General features: G+C 43.9%; 1 protein-coding gene and 1 pseudogene across 1 annotated transcript in view; both read right to left on the bottom strand.

Moving 5' to 3' along the window:
• Positions 1-2,928: 2,928 nt before the first annotated feature.
• The window catches only part of DPF3 (double PHD fingers 3), a 278,418-nt gene continuing 255,200 nt past the window's right edge, over positions 2,929-26,146 (bottom strand). Inside the window, exons 9-11 of the mRNA XM_066631631.1 lie at positions 10,383-10,495; positions 8,897-8,978; positions 2,929-6,267 (exon numbers count right to left, since the gene is read on the bottom strand). Of these exons, the coding sequence (XP_066487728.1) occupies positions 6,197-6,267; positions 8,897-8,978; positions 10,383-10,495 (266 nt within the window). The 3' untranslated portion in view covers positions 2,929-6,196. The remainder of the gene's footprint in view (positions 6,268-8,896; positions 8,979-10,382; positions 10,496-26,146) is intronic.
• LOC136638108 (5S ribosomal RNA) lies at positions 6,587-6,703 on the bottom strand (annotated as a pseudogene).

Raw genomic sequence — 26,146 nt, 5'->3', positions numbered from 1 at the left:
GCATGGTAAGCAAGGGCAGGAAGGAGGCGTTCTGGGGAGGCAGGCAGAGGATGGAGAGGGGGTGGAAAGGAGGCGTGACGAGGAGGCAGGAGGCGGAGAAAGAGTGGGCGGGAGGCGTGCCGAGGGGAGGGAGGGAGGCGGGTCCTGTGGAGCTCTGCTCCACCAGATCCAAGGTGTTCCAAGGTTCCACCAGATTCAAGGCCCTACATGAACGCCTTTACCTTACTCAACGGTAAAATAAGTAGCCCCATTGAGGGGCTGCTTCCCTTACCTAGGAGAAGGGGACGAGGCGCCGCCTGCGGCAGGCTGCGGCATGCAGGATGCAGCGGGAGCCATTCTCAGCGCCGCTGCAGCCGCATGGTCCGGGCAGCTCAGGATTGGGCTGTAAGTTATGGCATGTTTTTAGATCCTTAAAAACAGATGTGTGGGTGTGCATTTGGACGGTTTTAAATCTATTTTCTAATAGTCTAATAAAGAAAATCTATTTTCTATTAACTATAATAGAAAATTATAGTTAATATAAACGGCCCCAAAGCTATCAAGACCCCCATCACCACCATCGTTACAGCTGCACCACACTCTTCAATCTGAACTGTGGAGAGGACAGTCCTGGAGGTCTCCTCCAGCTAAGAGAAAATTTGTTCCCTTGCCAAGAGGTAAGCCTCTGTTGCCCAAATGGGTCTGTTTGGATTTGCACCAGCAATTTATCTGGCAGAAGGCAAATGCATGCCGGGAAAGGGAACAGAATATTGGCAGCCCTGTTGCCACCAGTACCACCCTCCTACCCATGGGTGTAGCTAGAGGGAGTGCAAAGCACTAAGTTTTACAGGGATCCTCACTGCAGAGTACAAGTGACCCCTCCTCTTTGGAATCATTTTGGTCATTACTCCCCCTGCCTGGAACTGCGCCAAAGGGGAGGGGTCGCTTGCATGCTGTGGTGAGGTTCCCTGCAAAACTTTGAGCCCAATCCTGTGGTCACCGGCACAGAGATGTAAGGCTTGTTTGCGAGGCTCACCACCAGGCTCCTGGCGGTGCTAGCCCAGCGCCGGTCGGTGCTGGGCTAGCGTGGGGCGGTCGTCCAGCTTCTGTGGCTCGGCAGTCCCCTGGACCACAGAGCTGCAGAACGGGAGGCGGGGGTGGGGAGGAGGTGTTCCGGGGAGGGGGAGGCTGGCGGGGGGCGAAGAGAGGGCAGAGGGAGGTGTGCCAGGGGGCGGGGAGGAGGCATTCCGGGGAGGGGGAGGCCGGCGGGAGGCGAAGAGAGGGCGGAGGGAGGTGTGCCAGGGGCGGGCAGGAGAAGGATCAGCGGAACTGTGCTCCGCAGGATCCAGGGAACTCATGGAGGGCTGTGCACACTACATGAGTGCCTTTTCCTTACCGCCAACCTTTTGGCCAACCTTTTGGTCAGCGGTAAACTGAGTAGCCCCATTGTGGGGCTGCTTACTTTACTCAGGGGAAGGGAATGAAAGTCCCCTTCTCCTGAGGTGCTTCCCGCGGTAGCACAGGAGGCGCAGGATTTGGTGGCCGCCCTCCTTGGTGCTCCGGGCAGCTCAGGATTGGGCTGTTAGTGCTTTGCCCCCCTTCTAGCTATACCACTGCTCCTCCCTGTTCTGTTCCTCCCCATCCTGTTACATCCACCTACCCACCCACCCCATCTGACTTACTGGTGCTGGGGGCTTGTGGGAAGGCTGCTGGCGCATGGCTGTGCAACATGGCTGTGTGTATAGCATGCTGCACCGTTGGAACCCAGGTTCTGTTGGTGCAGCGTGCCCATAAGATTAGGCCATAAGTTTCCTCTTGTTATACAAGTAGACTCTTGTAGTTTAAATGTATTGATGTTTCTCCTGGATCATTTGATCTGAGTTCAGATAGAGCTGTGTGTGAAGTACATTTGTGCCCTCTTTTGCACCCTCAAGACTGGATTATCTTATATAAACTAGCTTTAAGTTGTTGCCTGTCCCCAGAAGCCACTTAAGTAGCTGACCGAGCTTGAGGTCATTATTAGTAATTATATCACTGCTGAAGACAGATTTGGCTGCCTGCCAGTCCTCACTCCAGCTCTCACCAGAACAGCCAATCAGAAAGAAGCCTTGGCTGGACTGGCATCCAAAGTTTTGCATTTCCCTTGAAAGGTGCTTTAAAATGTTCGGCATGAAGTTCCTGGAATAGCATTTGAATAAAAAAAGTCTGGCTTCTGAGGGCTCATTGACAGTCCATGGTAGCAGTGGTTTTGAGTCCAGTTGTGTCGTTGCCTTCTTCACATTGCCATGTGCAGGGATGTTTGTGCAAACACAGACACAGCATACCAAGCGCAGCACAGCTCACTTTTGGGGGGGGGGGGTGCTTGTGCATGAACTGCTATTTGAGTGCTCACAGTGCCATATACTTAGTTCTGCACATGGCTTCAACATTCACATGACCAGCTGCCTGCTGGGCAACTGCAATGTACTTGCAATGTACTGTAGCATCATTATTTTGAAACTGATATAGCAGACAGCCTAAGCATTTTATTTTCTGGCATATTAAATTTTTGACTTGACTGCAGTCCTGTTCATGCTTTCATGGCAATAAGTCCTATTAAAATCAATGAGGCTTACACTGGGTATAGGGGCAAGACCACAGCCTTCATCTGAGCCAGCTTAATCTGTCTAGTTTTCTAATTAGCAGGTTCATTAACTCATATGTCCTGTTGGTGATACTCTCTGTCAGGTTCAAAGTAACTCTCATTGAGAAATTTCAGTGAAACATAATACATACACTGCTTAAGAGCCAATAGGCGGCTTGGTTTTCTGGAAGACCAGAGTTCTCGTATTGTGAACTCATCTGCACTGTGATATGAGTCCAGGAACACACATATGAAACTGGTTGTGTTGATGTAATTGCACCTTATTGAATTAAATGCAAAGAATACAATAACAAAATAAATAGCTGTTAACAATTCATTGTGTTTTAATTTGTTGAGGAAGTGGCAATAGCTTCAAATGATATTTCTTTTGACAATGTACGTTTAAATGCCCAGATAACTAATTGTACAAAGAAGCTGGGGGGATGGCACAGGGGTGGTTTTTCAAATACAATTACAGCAGCCTTCATACCCAACCTTCCCCACTCCGTGTGATGAACAGCACATGACTTCAGTGCACACATTTCCTAAAGGCGTTTGCCAGTTAATGGTAATGTGGCAAGAGGAGGCTAGAATTTGCAGGTAGGAGGAAGGTATTTTACTTTTTCTCCTCCTGCTCAACTGGTTGACCCTTGCAATTCATCCCGTGGGCTGCTTCTTCCCAGTTGGCCTTATTTGGAGCCAGCTGGAGGCAAAATGGGGGTGGCTGGGTAGGTGGAGGAAAGAGGAATGGTTGAGGGAGAACACATGAGTGAGTGTTACAAACCTAACACAAGGTAGACTGCTCCATCTGGTCCCAGCTTCTGAACTCCTGCTTGCAATTCAGCAATAACCATTTCAAGCAAGTTTCAAAATAGTATTATAAAATAGAATAAACATGCAAAACTTAAAGGTATTGATCAGATTGTTACAAACTCAATAGATCTGTTTGGCATTTATAAAATCACACAGGGGCATGGTCAGCTAGTGATCTTCAAATATTCTAGTTTATTTTTCTTGCACAGCACTATCTTTTTTGTTACAACTCCCTCCCACCCAAATTTTCTCAATTTTAATGAACTGTAAGGTAATTTTCTCCATTTTATTGAGCGTTCATATTTACTGAGCTTCTCTTCTTGCTCTGAGCACATGCTCAGAGGCATTCTGATAATTACTCAACAATTGATTAAAGTACATTTATTTATGCTGATATTCAAGATAGGACTTTGCAGCCTACTTCTTGATCCTAGATGCGTTTACTTGAAAGTAAGTCCAACTGATTTCAGAGGAGCTTCCTTTCAAGTAGGTGTGCCCTGGACTGCAGTTTGACATCCAGATCCTGTAGAAATGTGTAGCTATTACAGGCACAGGGCATAATGACAGGTGCATTCTGGGTGCCTCCATTTTGCATTGCTAACTGTTGGTTCCACTCCTATTATTATTATTAATCGTATTATTAAGATTATTACGCAATTGGCATAGTGTTCTGCCAATATAGATTACCTATGCAACCCCAGTGGTGAAATATAATCTCAGTTCTGCTTTTGGACAACTCTTTGCCATTTACCTATGTGCACTATACTACATCTGAAGGGGTGCCACCCCATTTAAATGCCACAGTATTGCTACAGGTCATGAAAGTGTACTGGTGTGGCAAATGTTTGTGGCTCACCCTAGATATGTGCTCAAAGTGAAGCACTTTAAGGCTAAAACCCTGTGCACACTTATTTGGCAATAAGGCCCACCGAACACATTGGGATGTCCTTTTGAGAAAAAAAATGTACTGATTCAGGGCCCAATCCTGTCCAACTTTCAGCCTGTCCAGCCACAATGCAACCCTGGGGAAAGGGAACAAACATTCCCTTACCTGGAGGAGGCCTCCATGACTGCCTCCCTACTGCAGGATGCAGCACATGCCCTGTTGGCATGGCTGCACCAGCACTGGAAAATTGGATAGGATTTGGCCCTCAGACTGTAATTCTAACTGCTTTCAGCAGGTGTATTAAGCTTATTCCCAAAGGAAATCAATGGGGTATCAATGTGTTTAACCTTGGTGGATTGTGCCTTTATTTCTAGAGTACTATTAGTTTCTATAAACCCCTTTTGATATTTCATATGACATTTCCAAAATGCTCTATATCAGCAATATATTTTTATCTTTTTCTGATTTGTTTAAAGCTCTATCCTGAGAAAGAGTTCTGTGAAACTCAAAAGTCAACTCGCTGCTTTGTGACTTGCCTGTTTGAATTTCATCTAATGAACCAACATGGCTGCTTGCATTTTTTATAATCATTGTTTTAAATGCTGGATGTGAACAATATGAATGGTAATACTGATAAAAAAATTATATGGAAACAAATTAGTTATGGACGATATACAATGTATTTACACACAGGCCATTCTTTTCTAAAATCAAATTGATGCAAATGGTCAAATAATCAGTGTTAAGAACATTCAGACAACACCTGCCCTATTTCAAGTCATAGGGCCAGGCCAGAGAAAAAGGACAAACTTAGGGACAAACTAGATGTGACAGCAGCCAACCAATTTGTTTAAACTCAGGTCTTTCTCAATCATGTAGAAAATAGAGGCTAGGGGTCCAATTTTTTAGAGAAAATGGGGCATGCACAAGTTAGAGGAGCTGACAAATCTCCCCATGCTCTTTCTTCCAAGGCATTCTTCTTCCAGCTGTGATCAGAGCCAAGTCCAGAAGAAAAGCCCTTGGGCAGATAGACTGCAGGGATGCCAACATTGGCAGGAGGAAGGCTTATGCCCCCTTTACAGTTAAATTCTCTCTCTTGCACACACATACACACAATCTTTCCTTCTTACATGACTGGGGTAGATATGCATTTTACGCACCATCGTATCTATTTTAGTCTTGGATTCATGGTCCCAGAGATCTGCATCTCCCCACCAAGCTTCCCTGGTAACATGTAGTTTAAAAGACAGATGACATGAATGTTTTTGTACCCCAGAAGCAGTATCCAATTATATGTTAACCCAGGGAAATGGGTTGGTAGCATCCCTGCATCCTCCCCCTAATTTGTAGTGTGGGCCTTAGTAATAATGACTCATAAAGAACTGAAATGCTTTCAAAGGCCCTCTGCATCTAAAAATAGAGTTGTAAGAAGGAAGTTCCCATCAGAAATATGCGGTGAGTGGTACAACTCAAAATCATCACCACAGCCCTGCAGTGAGAATGGCTGAAAAGATAACATTGTTATTTCTTGGGGGTGTGGGGACCTCACCAGGATAAACAAAAAAGCACAATGCCACACAATTTAAATTTTGGAATATCAACAGTTACAACCCTTCCTTCATTATCATGACACATGTGAATTTATTACAGTATATCAGCAATCATGCACTGCAGTGGAAAGAAAAAAGTGTGCTCCTTCTAGTAGAATCCAGGAGGCACAATATTTGTGAAATCTACACTTGGACAGGAAACACCACAGATATTTTCTTTGAATGTCTATTCTTTTTCCACGTGTTCAGGGGTGTATTTGTGGGTTACACATATCCTTAAGTGGAGGGTGATGATTGTGCACTGATGCACAAGTCCAGGGACAATCCTGGTCCACTGAGACCCTTTTAGGGCTGGAAGCAGAAGGCTGATGCTCTCTCTCGGAGGAGTTCTCTGCACAAATGACAACTCCAGCTCCCTGTAAATATAGACAGGAAAAGTTAAAGGTTAGGAAATGAAAATCTTCATAGGGCATGGCCAATAAGCGTGAAAAGTTCTTACTGCAACACTAATAGTACCAGCCATAAAAGCCTTAGATTATATGTCAAAGACAGGGAACTTTCAATTTGCTAGTTGTCCAGAAGACATCTAAACACTGAGATATTCAGGGGGGCAGGATACATTGGAGCAAGAGTGTTACACCAGAGATCCACCCTCAAACCCCCCCCCCCACACACACACACATTTCATACTGGGAAAGTGGTTGGCAACCTTCAGTCTCGAAAGACTATGGAATAAGCCTACTGCACCTGGTATTCCCAGGCGGTCTCCCATCCAAGTACTAACCAGGCCTGACCCTGCTTAGCTTCCGAGATCAGACGAGATCGGGCATGTGCAGGGTAACAGTTGCTGCCTAGTATTCTAAGGTAGAAAGAAAGCCTAAAACCATGTGATCATCACAATATCTATATTTCTCTGTGCATACATGCACAAAACTTGCAGGGAAGTTTTTGATGTTGTGGACTAAGCCATATGAGATATAGGATATCCAGTTTTTATTTAAAGCAGCTTTAAATCAGTGATTTTCAACCGTTTTTGTCTCACGGCACACTAACAAGGTACTAAAACTGTCAAGGCACACCATCCGTTTTTTGACAATTGACAAGGCACACCATGCTATTGGTGGGGGGCTCATATCCATCAATGGCCCTACTAATAAATGACCCTCCTCCAAACTCCTGCGGCACACCTGCAGACCACTGATGGCACAATGACAGTATGCCACGGCACAGTGGTTGAAAATGGGTGGTCTAAATTCTGATGGGAAGCCCACTACACATAGGACGATGTCTTATATGGTGTCAGACCATTGGTCTATATAATGCCATGTTTTCATTAATGACTGGAAGCAGCTCTGAAGGATTTTCTCTGCCCGACTAGATGATGCCAGGGATTGAATCTGGGACTTCCTGCACGCAAAGGAGATGCTTTGCCACTGAGCCATATCCCTAGCCCACCTGTACTCATGTTGCAATCAAAGTCAGATCTCCAATATTTCATATAGTTTGGTGCTAAGAGGTTTTTAAAAATTCAAATCACTTAGGGTGCAATCCTAACCAAATTTCCAGCACTGACATAGCTGTGCCAATGTGGCATGCTCTGCATCCTGTAGGCAGTCTAGGTGGCCTCCTCAAGATATGGGCATGTTTGTTACCTTACCTTGGAGCTGCACTGTGACTAGGTCAGTGCTGGAAAGTTGGTTAGGATTGTGTCCTTATATATATTCAAAAAAGGCAATTTTTAAGGTACTTAGATATTAGTCCATGTGAATGAGGCAAGCTGCTTTGTTGAATTCTTCCAGTGCTTTAACAGTGCAATCCTAGGCATGCCTACTCAGAAGTATATTCCTTAATATAGTATAGTATAGTACAGTATAGTGTATTGTATACTATATTCCTTAATATAGTATAGTATAGTATATTGAGTTTAATGGGGCTTACTCTCAGGTAAGTGTTTATAGGATTGTAGCCTAAGCAAATGTTAATCATTGCCTTCAAAAGGCATATGGTTGTGTGTTGTTGGTATTGAAGATTATGGATGCTGACCCACTGATTTAATATGCTAATTTAAGAATTATAAAGATAAAAGCAACCACTTTCTCATTAGAAGTTATCATGAAATGCATCAGGAACAGTTTTGTGGGTTGTTGTTTTTTCTGCACAGCTGTTCTTGGTTCTTCCCCACAAATATTTACCATCTGTATGACCTTTGCTGCAGACTGGCCACCTGAGGTGTAGAAAGCCTTTCAGTACCCTTAATTCAAGCTCACACTGGTATACAATGGCAGATTCATGGGCTAAAACCTGGGTCTGTCCCAACTACATGCGAAGTGTGTATGCAAAGCAACTACATACAAAGCAATGACTGCTTTAACTGTTGAAGGCACCAATACACGATTAGATTTTCCACCATAAAAGAAACAGCACATCCCCAGTCAATGACAACATGAAAAAGACCAGGTTTTTCTGAACATCTCAATGAAGCTGACTTTCCATGAGCAAATTCTTACTTGGTTTGGATAAGTGATGAGCTACAGTTATTATGCTAGACACTGCTTCCCAAACCCATTAGTCATTTTCAGAAACCTGTTGGAAAGAGAAGTACAGTTTTGCCCAAGAACAGTCTTAGGTGTGTGTGACAGATCCAATGAGAGAACTGTGAAATTTACCCGATCTGACAACTTGAGAGAAGCAGGAAGTGGTTTTTCTGGTCTGCTTTTGCTGCTGTAGCCTTTTTGCTGTTCAGGGTTTCATATTTTTTACAAAGGCTGACCAGATGCAAAGTGTGACAAATTTCCTACACCTTCTCTGCAGATGCATAGAAGAGGGAGTTTCAGCAGATGCATCTTGCCAAAACACAGTATTAGGGGGATGGTGATTAAAACTGCACTTGCCAAAATACCCTCTTCTGAACAAATAATAAAGATTGAAGAAATGTCCTCTGTTGCTTCTGATCTATCTTGATCAAATCATCGAAGGCTGGCTTTGCAAATCCCTACTCACAGATATGCTAGTGGTTCCCTTTGCAGCTATTCCAAGCAATGTTACCTTCAGGGGGTTCAGAGACAGGTGGGTTTAAACAATACATGTGATAGCCACGGTCACAGTCATCACAGAAGAGCAGCTGATCCTGATCCAAGTTTGTTAGGGAGAAAGAGAGAAAGATGGACATTACTCATGCTAGCTGAAGGACATCCCATGTGCATGTGCAATCCAGTACTATAAAAATGTGAAATTGTGTTAGAACGGCGACAAAGAAAGAAACACATAAAGGCATGTGGGTCAAGAGAGCCATAAACATTATTCCCGCTTCCTGTAATAAACTGTCATTCTGTTCTCACTTTGTCATTGGCTTGTTTCCTGGGCATAACTCATATGCATGTTTCAACTTGCTTTTCAAACTGAAAAGTCTCCCACTGAGCTTAGGACTTGCCCTTGCATCAGCACAGAGACCCCACATTCTCCAATTGGGATACAATTCCTCATTCCTCTGAATCAAAACTGTGAAATTTCCTTGTTAAAACAAGAAAAGCCTTTTTAAAAGTGTTTAACAAAATGGTTCTTATCATCCTTCTTGAAATCTCTCTTGCAATAAAACAGAGGCAATTGGACTCGATAAGATATGCAGTGGCCTATTCAATACAAATGACATCAGTAGTATCAAGAAGAGGGAGGAGGGCTGGAGGTTGGTAATAAAACTTCATCATTGCCAGACATAACATTTTCAAAGATCTTAACGCCAGTTTGTCTGTGACTGTGAGATGTAGGAAGCTGGACTAGTTGGGACTTTGGCCTGATCCAGTGGGACTCTTATGATTCCACCATTTTACCCTGAATTCATCAACCTCTCTGCATTGCATTATCTCCCCTTGCCTGATGCATCTACCAGGTTCTTATGGGGAAATATGCTGAGGTTTTGCGTGCCGTTAGATGCTCCATTAGCAGTGGTATAGTGGTAAATTTTAAAGGGTAGGAGCTTATCATGGCAAGCCCATAGCCACAACTCTCGTAAACCACACTGCCCAATCCTATCCCACACCATTAGCACTGATGCAGCCACAGTGGTGAAAAGTGCACTGCATTCAATGGTAGAGGGGGGATGATCAGACAGTCAGCATAAGGCAAGTAAAAATACTTTTTACTTATGCCCCAGTATGCTGCACAATTGCTTATGGGTCTCTTCAAATCTATGCCATTTTGCTGGTGTTCATCCAAGGGCAGGGCAGCTTAGGAAAGAGGGGATATAATCTCACACACATCGATACTGCCAAGATCCACCCCTCCCTCCCCCTCCCAGAAACTCCCCCTGCCCTTCACTCCAACATACTGGTGTCAATTGGAGGCCACTGGAGCAACTGCTGTGTGTGCCACATCGCAGCCTGTTTGTGACAGCAGCCCAGAAATGTGCAGTTGTTGCCCAGCTTTCACACACCATGAAGGTGCTATCAGAATGCTAGTTCCAGCACTTCTCCACAGTGCATGGAGTGGAGCTTTGCCCACCACATGTTGGTTCTGGTAATAAAGAGAAACTTACATCATTCTCTGAGGTTCCACAAAGGCTGCACGATTTGCATTCAATGCATTGCCACTGATAGGTTTTGACAGCCTCAGTCATGTTTGCTGTGAATTGCAAACAGGTTGGGTGACCTGAAACAATGAAAATGTTGGTCATTACTGAGGTGCACCTTGGACTTATCTTTTAACCAAAGTCCTAAAATTCAGGAACAGAACACACATGGACATGGACCAATCACAACATGGGCTCCAAACTAACGGATATCAAAGAGGAAAGCAGGCATTAACCCTTTTGCTGCTGGGCACAAGAAAAATCAGTCATCTCTGCCCGCTCCCCCATTGGCAAAGCAGTTTTATTCAGAGCTCTTAAAAACCAAGTGAGTTTTTTTAAAGTAAAAGGAAAATGAGAGGAAAGAAGAACGAACTTATTCTTCTTCCTAAGAAATCAGTGGATTATTATTTCACGATAGGCTAACTTGACATGATTGAAACTTGCGGCTGCAAAAAGAATTTATTCTCCGCTTTCAGTGTCTACACATCAAGAGGACTACAGCTGTCAACTTTTCATGGGCAGAGTTGTATTTTTAAGAGCTCTGCACTATCAAGGTTGGTTTGCACAGGAAAAACCAAACTGCACAGCTAACCTTCCAAGATCAAACAAACAAACAAAAACCTCCCAACAACCCCCAGAACCAAAAATAACCTACAAAAGGAATAAATGAAGGAAAGCTAGCATAACAGTCACATCTATTGGGAAAGGACAGCCGCCGGGACTCTAGCCCCCTCCCCTACATGCGTGTCGACTCCAGCTTTGCAAAACAGCAGGACTACAGTAGCAGGATCAGCAATGAGGGGTTCTGGAGGGGAAAATACAAACAAACAAACCAAAAGTCGGATCAGTGTTCCTTCTGCAAAACAAGAAAGACAACAATAGACCACTGAGATCAATGACAATACTTCCTTTCCAGGTGCCTCCCATTTTTCAGTTTGTCTGCATAGATGCAGTATATCTATATATCTATATATAGCTTTCACAAAATGATTATTAAATTCCAGATATCAACTCCCCTCCCCACCTCAGTGTCAACATGCATAGAAATGGACATGGGCCATGTAGGCGAATGAAATATGTATGTGAGCAAACTGCATATTATCTGAGGTATGTGCATTCAGGGCTGGCCCAAGACCTCCAGGTACCAGAGGCTGCATGCCCAATGCTGCCCCCTCTTACCTGTTGATGTGCCAGCCCCTGCTCCTTCCAGCCTCTGAATTGGAAAAGAAACAAAAGAGGAAGTATGGCGGGGAGGAACATAGTGGGCTAGTGATGCTAGACTACCACTCTCTTCTCCTCTTTTGCTCTGTCCCTCCTCTTTCTTTTCTAGTCCAGGGAGCGGGAGGAGCAGCAGTAGCTGTGGAGGCGAGTGGACAGATGGATCTAGGCACCCCTCACCAGATTTCTGCCTGAGATGACTGCCTCAGCCAACTTCATGGAGGGGCCAAACACATTTGCATTGGTTCAGCCCCTGTGCCATTGGAAAGAAAAGGTAATTTCTGAGTTGGATGAAATTCTACAGTATAGGGACCTTATTCAAGGTGAATGTGATTACAAGGAACAGCACCTAAGAGCACTGAAAATCCCCAGTGAATTGTTCTTCTTGTTGCGTTGTATTCTCCCGCAGTGATTTCAGTTTGGAAATCACACAAATTCCAGCTAGATGCTATGTGCCATTATGTATATTTCTACTTTAACATTTTGGAAAAAAACAAAGATAGCTTCAAGAGGCTGCAAGTTCAAGTGAAGGAATGGCAGAATGGATGGACTCCTCTGTCCATTCTTCTGCTCATCCAAGCTGCTTTCTCCTGTGAAGAGATACTGGTAACTGTACATTTTCCCTGATTGGGGGGGGAGGGGAGAGGTGGGACAATTTTTAGCAGTAGAATGTTACTCATGCCGCACTCAGATTTGCAGACACCAGCCACTGTTTTCAGTTTAACAACATGTCAGCATACGTGTGTCTACATGTCACATAGAAAATTACTTGCAATTGTAACCATCTCTGCACTATTTGGGTCTGTGTCTGTTCCTCTAGTTCAAATATTTAACAAGCACTACTACTTCTATCTGATATTCTGCCTTTGCTTGCTCAAGTATGATTACTTATCAGGATTCACAACACTTCCTTGCCATTTCGAATGTATTTCACATTTGCCATAACGACTACCACCTATGACCACATAGCGTGTAGCAATATATTGAGAAGGAGAAGCAAAACCTCTCCTGAATTCAATCCAGTGCTTTTCAAACAATGGTACAAGTTGTACTTCACAGTACTTCCCAGCCTTTAATACTCCACCCACAGTCCAGCCCTACAATTCCATGAATGGCTGGCTCCTTATCTTTTCTGAACAACCACATGAAAGAGCACAAACCAAACTTTCTGTAAAAAGCAGAATTAAGAAGTCATATCTGCTAATTGGGATGAAGCAGCTTCACAAAATGTTCTGTTTGCTTTACTGGAACTTCCTGAGATGTTTTATCTAAGAAGGAACATCACTTTTGTTTCTGCTGAAATTGGCTGGTGCCATTTGGTGCATGAAGAATCCCCCTGAAAAGTTTTCTTAGTCTTAATCCAGGTCTTGTGGCTTCCGTCAAAGTTCCTCACATATGCCCAATGCCCAAACTGCCTTTAAATTTCACTTTGTGTAGACTATCAGTGGTGACTTCGTTGAGATCACATAGATTTAGGGCTCAGTCCAACTTTTCGGTGTTGATGTGGCTGTGCCAATGGGGCATGCATGGCCTCCTACAGTGGGGGGGGGGGGTTGTCTCACACAGGCCTCTTCAAAGTAAGCGAATGTTCATTCTCTTACCTCAGGGTTGCATTGAGACTGCATCCACACCGGAATGTTGGATTGGATTGAGCCCTTCGTCACTGAAACAGATTCAGGGCGCAATCCTGCCCTTCACTTGGGCCAATGCAGGGTGGCCCCGGGGGCAGGCGGGTGGGGAGCAGAAGGTGGGGCTGGGATTCAGCACTTATGCTGGATCCCAACCCCCGTTCCAGGGGAGTTTGGAGCGGCTTCAAGCTGCTCCGCTCTCCTTGGACTTATGCTAACTCCGCAGGTGGTGCAAGTCAGAGGAGACCCATAAGGGCAAGGCACCTTATCCTTGTTTCCCCTTGCCTCTGGCTGAGCCACTTTGGGCCCCTATCCTGCACTGGATAGAGTGCAAGCCTCTTGGCTAGCCTGTTCCAGTGCAGGGTAGGATTGTGCCCTCAGTCACTGATTGGATTAACTGTACCTACAGTCTAAAGTCAAACTTTCACTTTCAGGTACACAAAGCTTGTAGTTCAGGCAGGCCTGCATAAGGGAGAAACTCAGCTCCTCTCTTCATCAAAATATTATTATCCTTTCTGTACTGCTTCTCTTCTTTCTTCCATTCCTATTAGATACCCAATACTAAGGATCCCCAAGAAGATGCACATATCTCTGTACTGTCACAGCTTTGCTTCTCCTAGCACCTGATTAAAACATGAGTATATTCTTTAGAGTCTCCAGAAAGATAACTGCTCGTCTTAATCATCTACTCTGAAATATAGCTAGCCCTGAACTCCAACTGTCAACCCTTTCATAAACCAGAGTAATACCTGAGTCTGTGTCATTCTGTCCATTAGCTCAGTTACCCCAGCATTTTAAACTGAGGTGTTTGAGAAGGAATTCTTTAACAGTTCCCTGTTTTGAAAACATCCCATGAAGAGCTTGAATCCCAACACCGAGATATATTTGAAAAGAGAGCTTGTTATTAGTTGAGAAACCCTAATGACCAGAAATGACATTAAGGTCAGTAGCAATTGCTGTTTGCAGGCATCCTATGACCAGCAACAACCTGAATTCAGATCATTGGTGCACCTTCATTAGTGAATTCTCCACTGCAAGATTAATTGTTGCCATGCGCTCTCAGCCACAGCCACCAGGCATCTGAAGCAGAATCAATACCTTTTTCAAACAGTAGTTCAAATTACTTCAAACAGAGCATACCCATTTATTTTCAAAAACAAATCTTTTTTTAAAAATTTTTTTGCAAATAGTATTCCCTGAATGAGATCGTGCCAGGTGAATCAGCCAGGTGAGTTACCCAATTGCAAGCCAGGTGAGCCAATGTTGCTGTTGGCTATGAAGAAATCAGTGGTTTTGAAACAGAAATGGCTTCTAACAAGTCTGGCTCTGGCTCTCAGTTCTATGGCTCTGGGTCACAACCTAAGTATTGCTTTATTTGAAAAAGTGGTGTTAAAGAATTAACTTTTAAAGAACAAACTTTTAACAGGTTTGTTGGACTCTAGGTTGAAAATTATTTGCTTACTTTAAAGAAATCTATTAATTTGTGTTTCTTACCAATCAAACTACTTACAGTTCTATTACAAAGCTACTTACAGGTCAAATACTTTAATAACTAACTAGAGATATTTCTGTGCACTTGGATTTTGCATTCTCATGACTTCCACCAATATCTCCATGATCATAATTCTTTATTATTCCATCTGTGAGCTGGCCGGTGGGGGAGGGGCGAGTGAATTATCTGTACTTAAGGAATTTTCCCTTTGTTTTCAGACTTTCAAAATAACTGTTTGACTTGGCTTTTAGTGGGATGAGGATAAATGGCTATTAGCTGGGTTTAGTCAACTGTCTTTCAGATTGTAGTTATATTATTTTAAATCTGGCTGAGTATAATTTTGTTGTCTGTTGTCTGCTCTGACTGCTTCAAATGGTATACTAAAGAAAGTATAACAATATATAACCTAAGTTGCTGATTTATGTTAGCAATGTGATGGGATGAAATAATGAATTTTAGGTTGATGCATTCTATTGCAGTGGCATCACTAAGGGGATGTGGTGGGTGCAGGCCACACTGGGTCACGCATACGGCATGACGCGATCTAGTGACCAAAATTGCAGTTTGTAGGAATAATACCATCATGTTATATACCATTCAATGTGTAATTTACAGCAGAATGCAATGAAAAAACCAGAGTGAAATCTCTCTATTCTATCAAAAGTTATGGCCAAAAAACCAGAAAACAAAAATGCAACTTTCTAATGTAACAAAAAAATACATTTCCTTAATTCAAAATGGACCAATGAGACTGAATGTTCAAAGAGCTAATGAAATGTTATTATGGCACAGCATGGAACCAATAAGGTGTTAGTAAGGTGACATTCTAGAGGCGGTGACACCACTAGTGACAAAAGTGCTAAAATTGTAATTTGTAGGAATAACGTTATCATGTTAAATATCATTTGAAGCGTAATTTACAGCAGAATGTAATGAAAAAAGCATGTTGAAATATCTGTGTTCTAACAAAAGGTATAGCTAAAAAAAAAAACCAGTGGGGCGGGGCGATAGTACATTACCGCGCCCATTATCTGGGTCATTGCCCCGCCCACTGCGTGGGAGGAAGTTCATCATGGGGGTGACACACTGGCCTCCCACACTGGGTGATGCAATTCCTAATGACGCCACTGTTCCATTGAGCCTAATTTTAATCTGTCAATCTCACATTTCTGAAATTAATGTTGACATCAGGATGTTCATTATTTACCCTAAAAACATGTTAAGAATTAGACTTCATAAACTAATAGGAGGCTGCTTACAGAGCCAGCCCATCCATGAGACCAACTGAAGTGGTCACCTCAGGCAGCAGATCGAGGCAAGGGGCATCCACTTTGGTCCACCTGCTTGCCTCCATTGATCTTCCTCCTCCTGTTCCCTGGATTTGAAAAGGTAGAGGTGGCAAAGAGAAAGTGTGGGGGAGAGGACAAGGAGAGAACAGAGTGCCAGAGAAGCAGAGGCTGGCTGGCACATCAACAGGAAAGGGGAAGCACCATTTGGCATGCTGCCTCAGGCATCAGGAGGTCCTGGGCTGGCTCTGGCTATTTCCTGTGGCACATTAGACAAGATGTTCTTGCATATGCACAACAGCAAACTCTTCCAGAAGATGTGAGGCAGTGAAGGATCCAGTTCATATTGCATATTATCAGTGATGGTTGTTTATATATTTTCCATATTTTTTGCAGAAAAACTCAAATATATCCAGGTTTGCAGGGGCACTAAATGAACAAAATGTGGATAAACGGATGGTCTTCAGGAAGCTTCCTGGGAACAGGAGAAAGCAGGTGAGGTAACAAAGAAACTTGTGGACTCGGCACACCAACTGCTCATCTATGGGCATCATTTAGGTAAGCATCGAGTATGGGAAAGGTCAGAAGAGGGAAAGGCCAGGGATGGAAAAAGCCAGTGTGGTTTTACTTGAGTCACCAAGTCACCACCCCCCATGACTTGACTCAAAAAAGAGTCATAACGGGAGCACTTTCTGAGTCTCCAAGGCACCCTTTAGTGACTCTAATGAACTTGAATTGACTTGCCCCCCCTTAAAAAGCCTGCCATGGAAAAAACGGGGCTGCTGCTGGTGTGTGTGTGTGTGTGTGTGTGTGTGTGTGTGTGAGAGAGAGAGAGAGAGAGAGAGAGAGAGCTCTCTTTACTCACTCCCCTGCCCATCTGTAAACAGGGCAGGAGGGATGGCAAGAGAGCAGGGACAGAAGTGGCAAGAGGGAGGAGGAGAATCAGAAGCAGCAGCTGCGAGGTTTACCAGGATGACCTGATCCTTGCAGCTCTACTCAGAAGTAGTTCCTCTTCAGCCAGTCATTCAGTGAGGGTCCCTCTCCCTAGTAACAACAGAGACATGCCGCACAAAGCGTGATCACTATGAACTCCTTTCCTGCCTCCCCTCTCTCCCTGGGCTGAGTCGCCCCCTTTAAAAAGCCAGCCGTGGGAAAAACAGGGCTGCTGCTGCTGGGCTCTGTGTGTGTGTGCGGTTCTCTTTAACTACTCCCCTGCTGCCCCCTTCCATGTAAACAAGGTGGGAGGGGTGGGACTTAGTGAGAGCTGGGACAGAAGCAGCGAGAGGGAGGAGAGTCACAAACAGCAGCTGGAAAGCTTACCAGGATGCAGCCCTACTCAGAAATAGTCCCACTGCAGCCAGTCAGTTATTCAATGAGGCCTCCTCCCCTCACCAGCCATGCTGGCTCCTCCTCCTGCCCTCCCTCAGCCAATGGAAATATGAGAATGCCCATCCTTTGTCCAATGATCATAAGTTTCTTCCTTCCTATCAGAGATGGGGGGAGGAAGGGAGCCCAGTCCCCTCTCCCCTCCATTCATTGCAACATTAACCCTTTCCTGCCTCCTGACTGGAACTCCCTCCTGATCACCGATCAGAATGCTTGCCCCACAAGGTTTTCCATGCCACGGAAACAGTAAGCAAGCAACCCTAGCCACAGGCCAACTAGAGTCAGCACATGTGGGGACCAGTGCCTAGTCAGGGGGGCTCTAACTCAAGTCTTTTTCAGAGTCTTCCATGCGCGCAACTCACAAGTCGCCAAGTCACCCAAAATCATGCATTTTCACAACTCTGAGTCACTGACTCAAGTTCGCAACACTTTTGAGCTGACTTTTGCATCTGTTACTAGGACACTTCTTTAGCACACTAAGGGAAGCAAATACAAACATTTGCCAATACTAAACATTTGGGGACAAAGACCTTGAGACATATTCAGATCCTAGATCCAAGAGGAAGAGCTCCTGAGGCAGACACAGTAGCAGGGTTCAGAATATTATTCTTATAGGAGCCATAAGAAGCTCCTGTCTCATGGGCAACTTCAAAAATCACGCTTTGGAAGGCAGAGCACACAGGAGGATACCACAAAAGGGAACAAGTCAATGCAAGAGGAGGATCAGCTAAGACAAAATGCCAGAAACAAACAGGATCACAGTATGTACATTTCCACATTTCCATTTGACTTCCCAGCAGAACATTTTATGGCTCAGGATATCAAGTCATGTTGTGGGCTCGCCAGCCATCCAAGAGCTTCAACTTGAAACATCCAAGCTGGTTGCAAGCATGTGCCTTGATTAATATAAACTAGGGCAGTGGTTCCCAAACTGGTGGGTTGTGACCCACCAGTTTGTGCAACACTTCTCTCGTCCCTAAGGGGTGTTGGAAGGGGAGGGAGGCAGCGATGCGATCCCCAGGATCACATCGCTAAGGGGGGGGCGAGTGGGGTGCTTTACACTTACTTCAAGAAGGCAGGGCTGCAGCAGGCTGCAGTAGGTGTGCGGAGCCCTGCACAGCACTCTGCAAGTCTTGGAGCGTTTGCTAAAAGCAGGCGCAAAGCACTTCCATTTTGCAGGAGGTGCTTTTAGCAAACGCTCCAAGCCTTGGGGAGCACTGTGCAGGGCTCCCCGCACCTCCTGCAGCCTGCTGCAGCCCTGCCTTCTTGAAGTAAGAGCAAAGCACCCCCCTCGCCCCCCTTAGCGATGTGATCCAGGGGATCGCATCGCTGCCCTAGCCTCTCCCCTGCAAGAACTTACTTTGAGGGAGTAAAGCTCCCTCAGAGTTTGAGAACTTCTGAACTAGAGCATCTGACCACAGTCTTAAAATATGGAGGGCTGACACCTGATTCCAAAACGCATAGCAATTATAGATCAAAGTCTTAACTTGAGATCTATTGATAATGTGGCTTGTTTTAGACTCTCCTTGTTAGACTAAGGCTGCAATCCTAGCCACACTTTCCTGAGAGTAAGCCCCATTGAACAAAATAGTACTTCTATGTAGACCTGGTTAGGAGCATGCCCAAAGTTGCTAATGTTTTGCTTCAAATCCTACCACACTAGCCCAGTTTGACTGGTTGCTAGGCAAAATGCTTACTCCTTGCCTATGAAAAATGCTGGGGAAGCACTCAAATAACCTTCTATTGATGCATCAGCTTGCTAATGCACTGGATAAGGCACCCGATACTGTACAATTCCAGGGGGTGAATTAGGTCACAGTGACCTCTAGGAAAATATTTACATAAACACAGATGCACACACCAGTACATATCACAATAAGCAAAGCACTATGGGCCATGAATTGCTAACTGCAAAAAAACAGTTGGGAGACCAGGTTGAAAAACTGGAATTCAAGCTCAGTTACCCTAAGTGCTTTTAAAACACAAAGGGCACAATCCTAACCAGGTCTACTCAGAAGTAAGTCCTGTTTTGTTCAATGGGGCTGACTCCCAGGAAAGTGTGGTTAGGATTGCAGCATAAGTGCCTCTTGAAGTTAATACTACTACCAACAGAAGTTGTGACACAAAGGTCTTTCATTGCTAAATTTATCTTCATGCAAGGGGATTTTTATGTATCTGATCTTAAGCAAAGGGCAAACCAAGTACCAGTAAATGTTGGAAAGAGGAAAGAATGGCTTCTGTTGAGGCCACAAGAATGACCATAACCCCAAACCTACCAGTGCTCAGTCTGTATCCTCTTTTCACTTTCAAGGCACTTTTAGCAAACTCCATCACTGGAGAAAATTCTGGCATGGCTCAGGAATTTTCATGATGTGCCGCAGGCTTTCCAGCCACTTCACACACCACAGAGCTTTCAATCAACTCACAAGCTCACTAACCCTTTCAAAATGTGCAGCCAAGCAAAAAAGGACACAGTCATGGATGTTAAAAGTACAGAGTGGTCGGGTGGCTGATTTTTTTTTAATGCTTAAACACCATTTTCTACAAACTCACATCTAACTTTAAATTTCTTTATAACACTAAAATCAAATACAATAACATTTGTCTCCATTATTTTTATTTGGTCACCATACAACCAGGCGGCATTGTGACTAAATGGTATTAGGGCTGCCTTTGATACAGACTGAAAGATATTACAGTACTTACAAAGAATGATTATATGCCCAGGTACTGCAGTGCTATCTCTTGATGAATGCAAGAGAACATTCCAAAAAAAATGCATTTTACTTTCACCCAGAACTACCCCAATGACCAAAAGATCACCCAAATACTTAATCCTCTGTTGCTGTTTTAAACATTTTTTAAAAACAAATTTCCAGAATATTTTTCATTTTACCACTTCATACAAAGGAAGTTTTCCACTTGCCAAAATGTACAAAAAACAGCTTCACTGGGAAGGTGGGATGTAGGGTCAGGATCCGGCAGTTATGCCAGATCCTAACCCCATTCTTGGGCGGCCCAGGGCAGTCCTGGGCTGCTCAGATTTGTGCCACCTCTTGAGGTGGCGCAGATCCAAGTAGCCCCATTGGGACTGCTGTGGCTTTACCCTGGGTAAGGGGAAGCGATTCCCCTTGCCCTGCACTGAGCCGCTTTCAGCCCCAAGCCTGTCTTGGATGCCATGCAGGCCTACCAGCCTGCCTGCCCCAAGGCAGGTTAGGATTGCGCTGTTAGTGTAATCCTATGCATGTTTATTCAGAAGGCACTTTTATTTAGAGGGGGAGACTAACTGGTCCTCCTCACCCCAGCAGTGTCTTTTCTAGTAGCTGTCTGCTGATGTTCTTTTGCATCTTTTTAGATTGTGAGCCCTTTTGGGACAGGGAGCCATTAGTTATTTGATCTTTCTCTGCAAAGCACTTTGTGAACTTTTGTTGAAAAGCGGTATATAAATACTGTAAATCAGTGGTACTCAAACTTTTCTGGCCAGTGGCTCCCTTGACCCCCCGTGGCTGTTGGCCATGACTCCCCAGCATGTTCCTGAGGGTTGGAAATGACATCATTAAACAGGAAGTGGCCAGAAATATTAACTATATTAATATAAATTATATTAATCATATCATTAATTAAATACAGATCTTAAAAATATATTATTAATACACAGCAATATACATGCTTTGTAAATGATCAGCTGCTGATCACTGTTGGAGATAGGATGCTGGAGTAGGTAGATTTTGTCTGGTCCAGGAAGACTCATTTTTGTAACTTTGTTAGCATACCAATAGAATTGTTTTATCAAATGAACTTTGTGAACAACCAATCTGACCAACATTACACTCAACCACCCCTGTGGACCCCAATCCAACTAGTCATTTCTCCCATTCTCCTTGGATAGGATTGAACCCTTTATTAATTTAATTAAATTACATTTTTCCTGCAGCTGGTGGGGAAAACAAAAATAGACCATGAAAATGTATCAGAGCTGATAAGGGTTTGGCTAGGAAGCTGATTTGTCTCCTATACTAGGAGATGCACAGCCCAATCCTACGCATGCCTACTCAGAAGTAAGTCCCATTAGAGTCAATGGGGCTTACTCCCAGGAAAGTGTGGATAGGATTAGGCTGGCAATCACTTCATCAGTGGCTGATAAGTATTCCCTTCAAATAGCAAGATTCATCACTTTAAAAATACAGCCTCTCCTCTTCAGTCAAACAACAAGATTAATAAATCACTTTAAAAGCAGTACCTTTTTCTGCTCCTGGCAAAGTAAAGTGTGTGCTTGTCTCTCCCCTCCCCCTTTGCCAACTGCATGGAAACAACTTTAAGGGGAGGGGGAGGAACGCAGGAAGGTCTGGAGATTGAAAGGGGGGAGTGGAAGAAGGAGGGGGTTGAAAAGAGACATTTCACTTTGTTGAGAAGCGATCCCAGGCTGAGAACTAGGAACCAACCAGACAAGGATCAAGGAGAATTTCTTTCTGACAGTCAGCAAGGACAAGGACTGCAAAATGAGCATGCTTGGTACTTGCCAGATGGGGGTTGGAGTCGAAGAGCTTTGGAAACAACATGCAGCGAACACAGAAGGCGGCAGCCTTGGAGTGGAGGGAGCAGCCACTCTCACAGTCACTCTCGGAGGGAGCAGCTGAGCAAATCCTGTTTCTTCTGCTTTTAAAAAAATCACAGAAGACGGGCTCGTATTCTGCCCAGGGGTGCGACTGTATTGCTGTGAGAGGACATCCCGCACCTCCCCTTTGAGTTCCTGGCGCCTCCCTAAGGAACCGCACCTCACAGTTTGAAAAACACTGCTATAAATTAATAACAACACTAATATTGTTTGATGGCGCTTACTCCCAGGAAACGTGCACAGGATTGCAGTCCTAATTAGTTTTATCATTTCTTAAGTAAACATGGAATCTCTGGATTTTATGTTCTTCAATTTGCTTTTCCATTTGTTTTAACTAGTATGAATGTTTTCTTTTTGTATTTAACAAACTGCTATGGCTAAAGCAATATTTCATTCATTCAGTTCTAGCAATATGAAATATGTGCTAGAGTAAATATTTCTTTACTCAGCGTGTGGTCAGTCTGTGGAACTCCTTGCCACAGGATGTGGTGCTGGCATCTAGCCTAGACGCCTTTAAAAAGGGATTGGACAAGTTTCTGGAGGAAAAATCCATTACGGGGTACAAGCCATGATGAGTATGCGCAACCAGAAATGGGTTATGTCAGAATGCCAGATGCAAGGGAGGGCACCAGGATGAGGTCTCTTGTTATCTGGTGTGCTCCCTGGGGCATTTGGTGGGCCGCTGTGAGATACAGGAAGCTGGACTAGATGGGCCTATGGCCTGATCCAGTGGGGCTGTTCTTATGTTCTTATGTGCCTGTCAGGCCAATGTCAGCTTTAAAGTATAGAGGCAATCCAGTGGCAATGGGCAGATCTATATTATGGGTCTTTCTTAGCCATTGGCTTCTTGAATGAAGTTTTCGACAAAGATGTCCAAAAGAAGTAGTATTTCCAAATGAGAACACCTCCTAGGATGGTCTCTTCTAAATGCTATTTTACACATCCAAACAATGTGCAGTTCACACCCAATTAATCAATTCTGCAACCTGTCACAAAGGTAAACACTTTTCATATGGATCCTTGAGTACAGTCCTGTGATTATTTAGCAGGTATCTATCAAGCGTGAATCAAACAAGTTCAGTACAGTAGATGACTGCATAACATTCCCTTTGAACCAGATCAACAATTTGTCAGTGATTCATACTGAATTTGAATGCATTAACACACTTGGAATGCAATCCAAAGTATGCACTGATCCAACCCAGGAGTGTAGCAAATGTGCTGTAAGGCATGTTTGCATCATCTTGGGAGTCACGGAGGTTGGCACAAGGATGCGCACTGGCCTCCCTGTACCAATGCAGAGCCCAGGCCTGGTAAGTTCATGCCGGTCTTTCCAGGCCAGTGCAGGGGTCTGGGAAGCATGGGGAACAGCACTGGGTTGCTCAGAACTGCACTACCACTTTAAGTGGTGCAGATCTGAGTAGATCCATTGGGGTTGCAGCAGCTCTCCTTGGGGTAAGGGAGGTAAGCAGGTAATGTCCCTGCTAACTGGTTAAGAGGCACTTTTTCAAGTGGGTGCTCCTCTTTTATTTAGCAGGGGGAGAGTAACTGGCCCACCTCACCCCAGCAGTGTCTTTTCTAGTGGCTGTCTGCTGGTGTTGCATCTTTTTAGATTGTGAGCCCTTTTGGGACAGGGAGCCATTAGATATTAGATATTTGATTTTCTCTGTAAACCGCTTTGTGAACTTTTTGTTGAAAAGCGGTATATAAATACTGTTGTTGTTGTTGTTGTTGTTGTAAGGGGAAGCAATTCTCCTTGCCCTGGGCTAACACGTCAGGTTGTAATTCAAGCCAGTTGAACCCATATTACAAAGTACTTTTGTAACAAATTTAAAGGTATCTCCTGATTCAATTCAGAGAGTCACACAGAACAACACTTTGCTCTTATACTCTTAACTTTAGAGTTTCTTATGTCTTTTGTGCAGCCCACTTTCTCAGTTCAGCTAGAAAGGTCCTTTTGTGGTGTCATTATTGATTAAGATGTGGTTAGTGAGGATAAGGGAAAGGGCCTTCCTGGTAGCAGCACCCACAGTTTGCAATTTCCCGCTTCAAGAAGTTCATCATATTCCTTCCTTGATGGTCATCTGACAACCTCTTAATAAAGAAATTTCTGTTTAGGCAAGCATTTTACTTGCTTTTCACTGATTGTTTTGCCCCTTCTTAGTATTTTAGTTGTTTCTACAGCTGTACTGTTTTTGTTTTGTTGTTATTTTAAATCAAATTATATTTTTTGTATTGATTATTTTTATTTACATTGTTAAGCCCTCTTGAACATTTTTGAAATGGAAAAGCAGTGTATAGAGCCAGAAAATAAGCAAGTACAGGTTTACATGCAGAACTGAAGGGTGCAAAGACCATGCTGGGACTCCACTTTATAAGAGGGGTTTCCAGCCGTTCTTACTGGAGACAGATAGAAGTGAGCTGTTAACTCATGGGAATGCATTTGAATGAGTACATTTTAAAGAGGGAAGAATCTTCTTGCCAATTTTCTAGGAACCGTTATTCTCAGAAATGCAGTATCATTTACTGCACAAATTCCAGTACTGAATGACACCTTCCAGATACATAATTTGTTTCAGCATCTCATGTTATGTTATGCAGAAAGACCATGTCTTTGCATATAGTGACATCATGACTACGTCATTATGAAGTAATATGCATAACTAAGACCTGCACACAAAGCTTAAACTATTCATCATATGCACAGATAGGCACCGTACGATTTTCCCAACTTTTATATTCATTCAGTCCTGTTGGCATGTGATAGTAATACTTATGTAATTGCCATAGTTATCTAACCAGGATTAACTAAACACATCTCAGCAAAGTTAGCTACCAAAATAAGAGAATAATCCATTATCTATTGATTTCTGCCCTTCTCTGTCTGATTAAAACCATTTTAGTTCTCTGCCATTATAAGTGGAGCATAAGCAAATACAGCTATCTTGTTGAGTTTCCTGCCAGCATACCTTTCTGAAGGTTTGTGTTTAGCAGAAGCTATGAGCAAATAGCCTTTTGGAGTGAGAAAGCTCAGCCTGATGTTCAGAAAATTATCAGAGTTAGGCTGCAATCCTAACCACACTTTCCTGAGAGTAAGCCCCATTGAACAAAATAGGACTTACTTCTATGTAGACCTGGTTAGGATTGTGCCCTTAGTTGCTTCTGATGTTCCTGGGACAAGTGATGAAAAATAGTTGATTGCAAAGGAGAAGTGCTTTGATAAGACAGTGTCTTTTTATATAAAAGACAGTTCACTTTTATACCAGGCAGAATTACTATTGAAAAACTGCTTATGCTGAACAAAAGCTGGTGGCCATTTGCCATCAGGATTAATGAATGAAACCTCTTATTTCATCTATTATACTGAAAAAAAATGGGCCTGTGACAATGGATCCAGTCTAAGAGGAATGCACTGAATTCATTTGTAGAGGAGATCTCTGTCAACAGGACCAAGCTCAAAAAACAGGTCCAATTGTATGCCTTGACAATTTGGTCATAAATACAGCCCCCTTATGTATGCTGCACAACATTGATAGTGATATTTCCTATCAGCTAAATGCTGGAATAGATTCAATGGAATGTTCTTCAGCAGAAGACATAAATGTCCCAGAAAGCAGCTGCACACACCAAGATCCTATCTCCCTTTCCCTGCCCTGAAAGTTCCCCTTAGTCTTCTCATACTTATGCCAACTGTTTAGCTGGCCCAGTTATTAGGAGATACATTGGCAGCCAGGCTGCCTACAAGGTGGTAAGAAAGGACAATCCTGGGCCATCCCCCCATAGCATGCAGTGGGCCCTCCAGTGCTCCATCAGGAATGCTGCATGCTATGGACTGGGTCTAAAATGTGATTAATCAACTGAGAGCACAATTCTAAGTGCTTTTTGGGCTGGCACCAATCCCTTGTGCCAGCCTGAAAGTGTCACAAACGTGCCATAAGGCACATTTGCACCTCCTTGTGAGTTGGGAAGGCCTCCCCATGCCAGATCTCCACCAGCAATGGGTGAGTTTGCACTGGCCAAGTCAGGCCAGTGCGGGGGTCTGGGAGAGGGCAGAATGGGGACATTCCTGGGCAGGAGGAGGGCAGGTGGCCCTGGAGTGGGGTGGT

The sequence above is a fragment of the Tiliqua scincoides genome, chromosome 1 (assembly GCF_035046505.1).
Source record: "Tiliqua scincoides isolate rTilSci1 chromosome 1, rTilSci1.hap2, whole genome shotgun sequence".
In the NCBI taxonomy this organism is placed as follows: domain Eukaryota; kingdom Metazoa; phylum Chordata; class Lepidosauria; order Squamata; family Scincidae; genus Tiliqua; species Tiliqua scincoides.
Note: the sequence above shows the minus strand (reverse complement) of the source record. Positions and strands in the feature narration are given on the sequence as shown.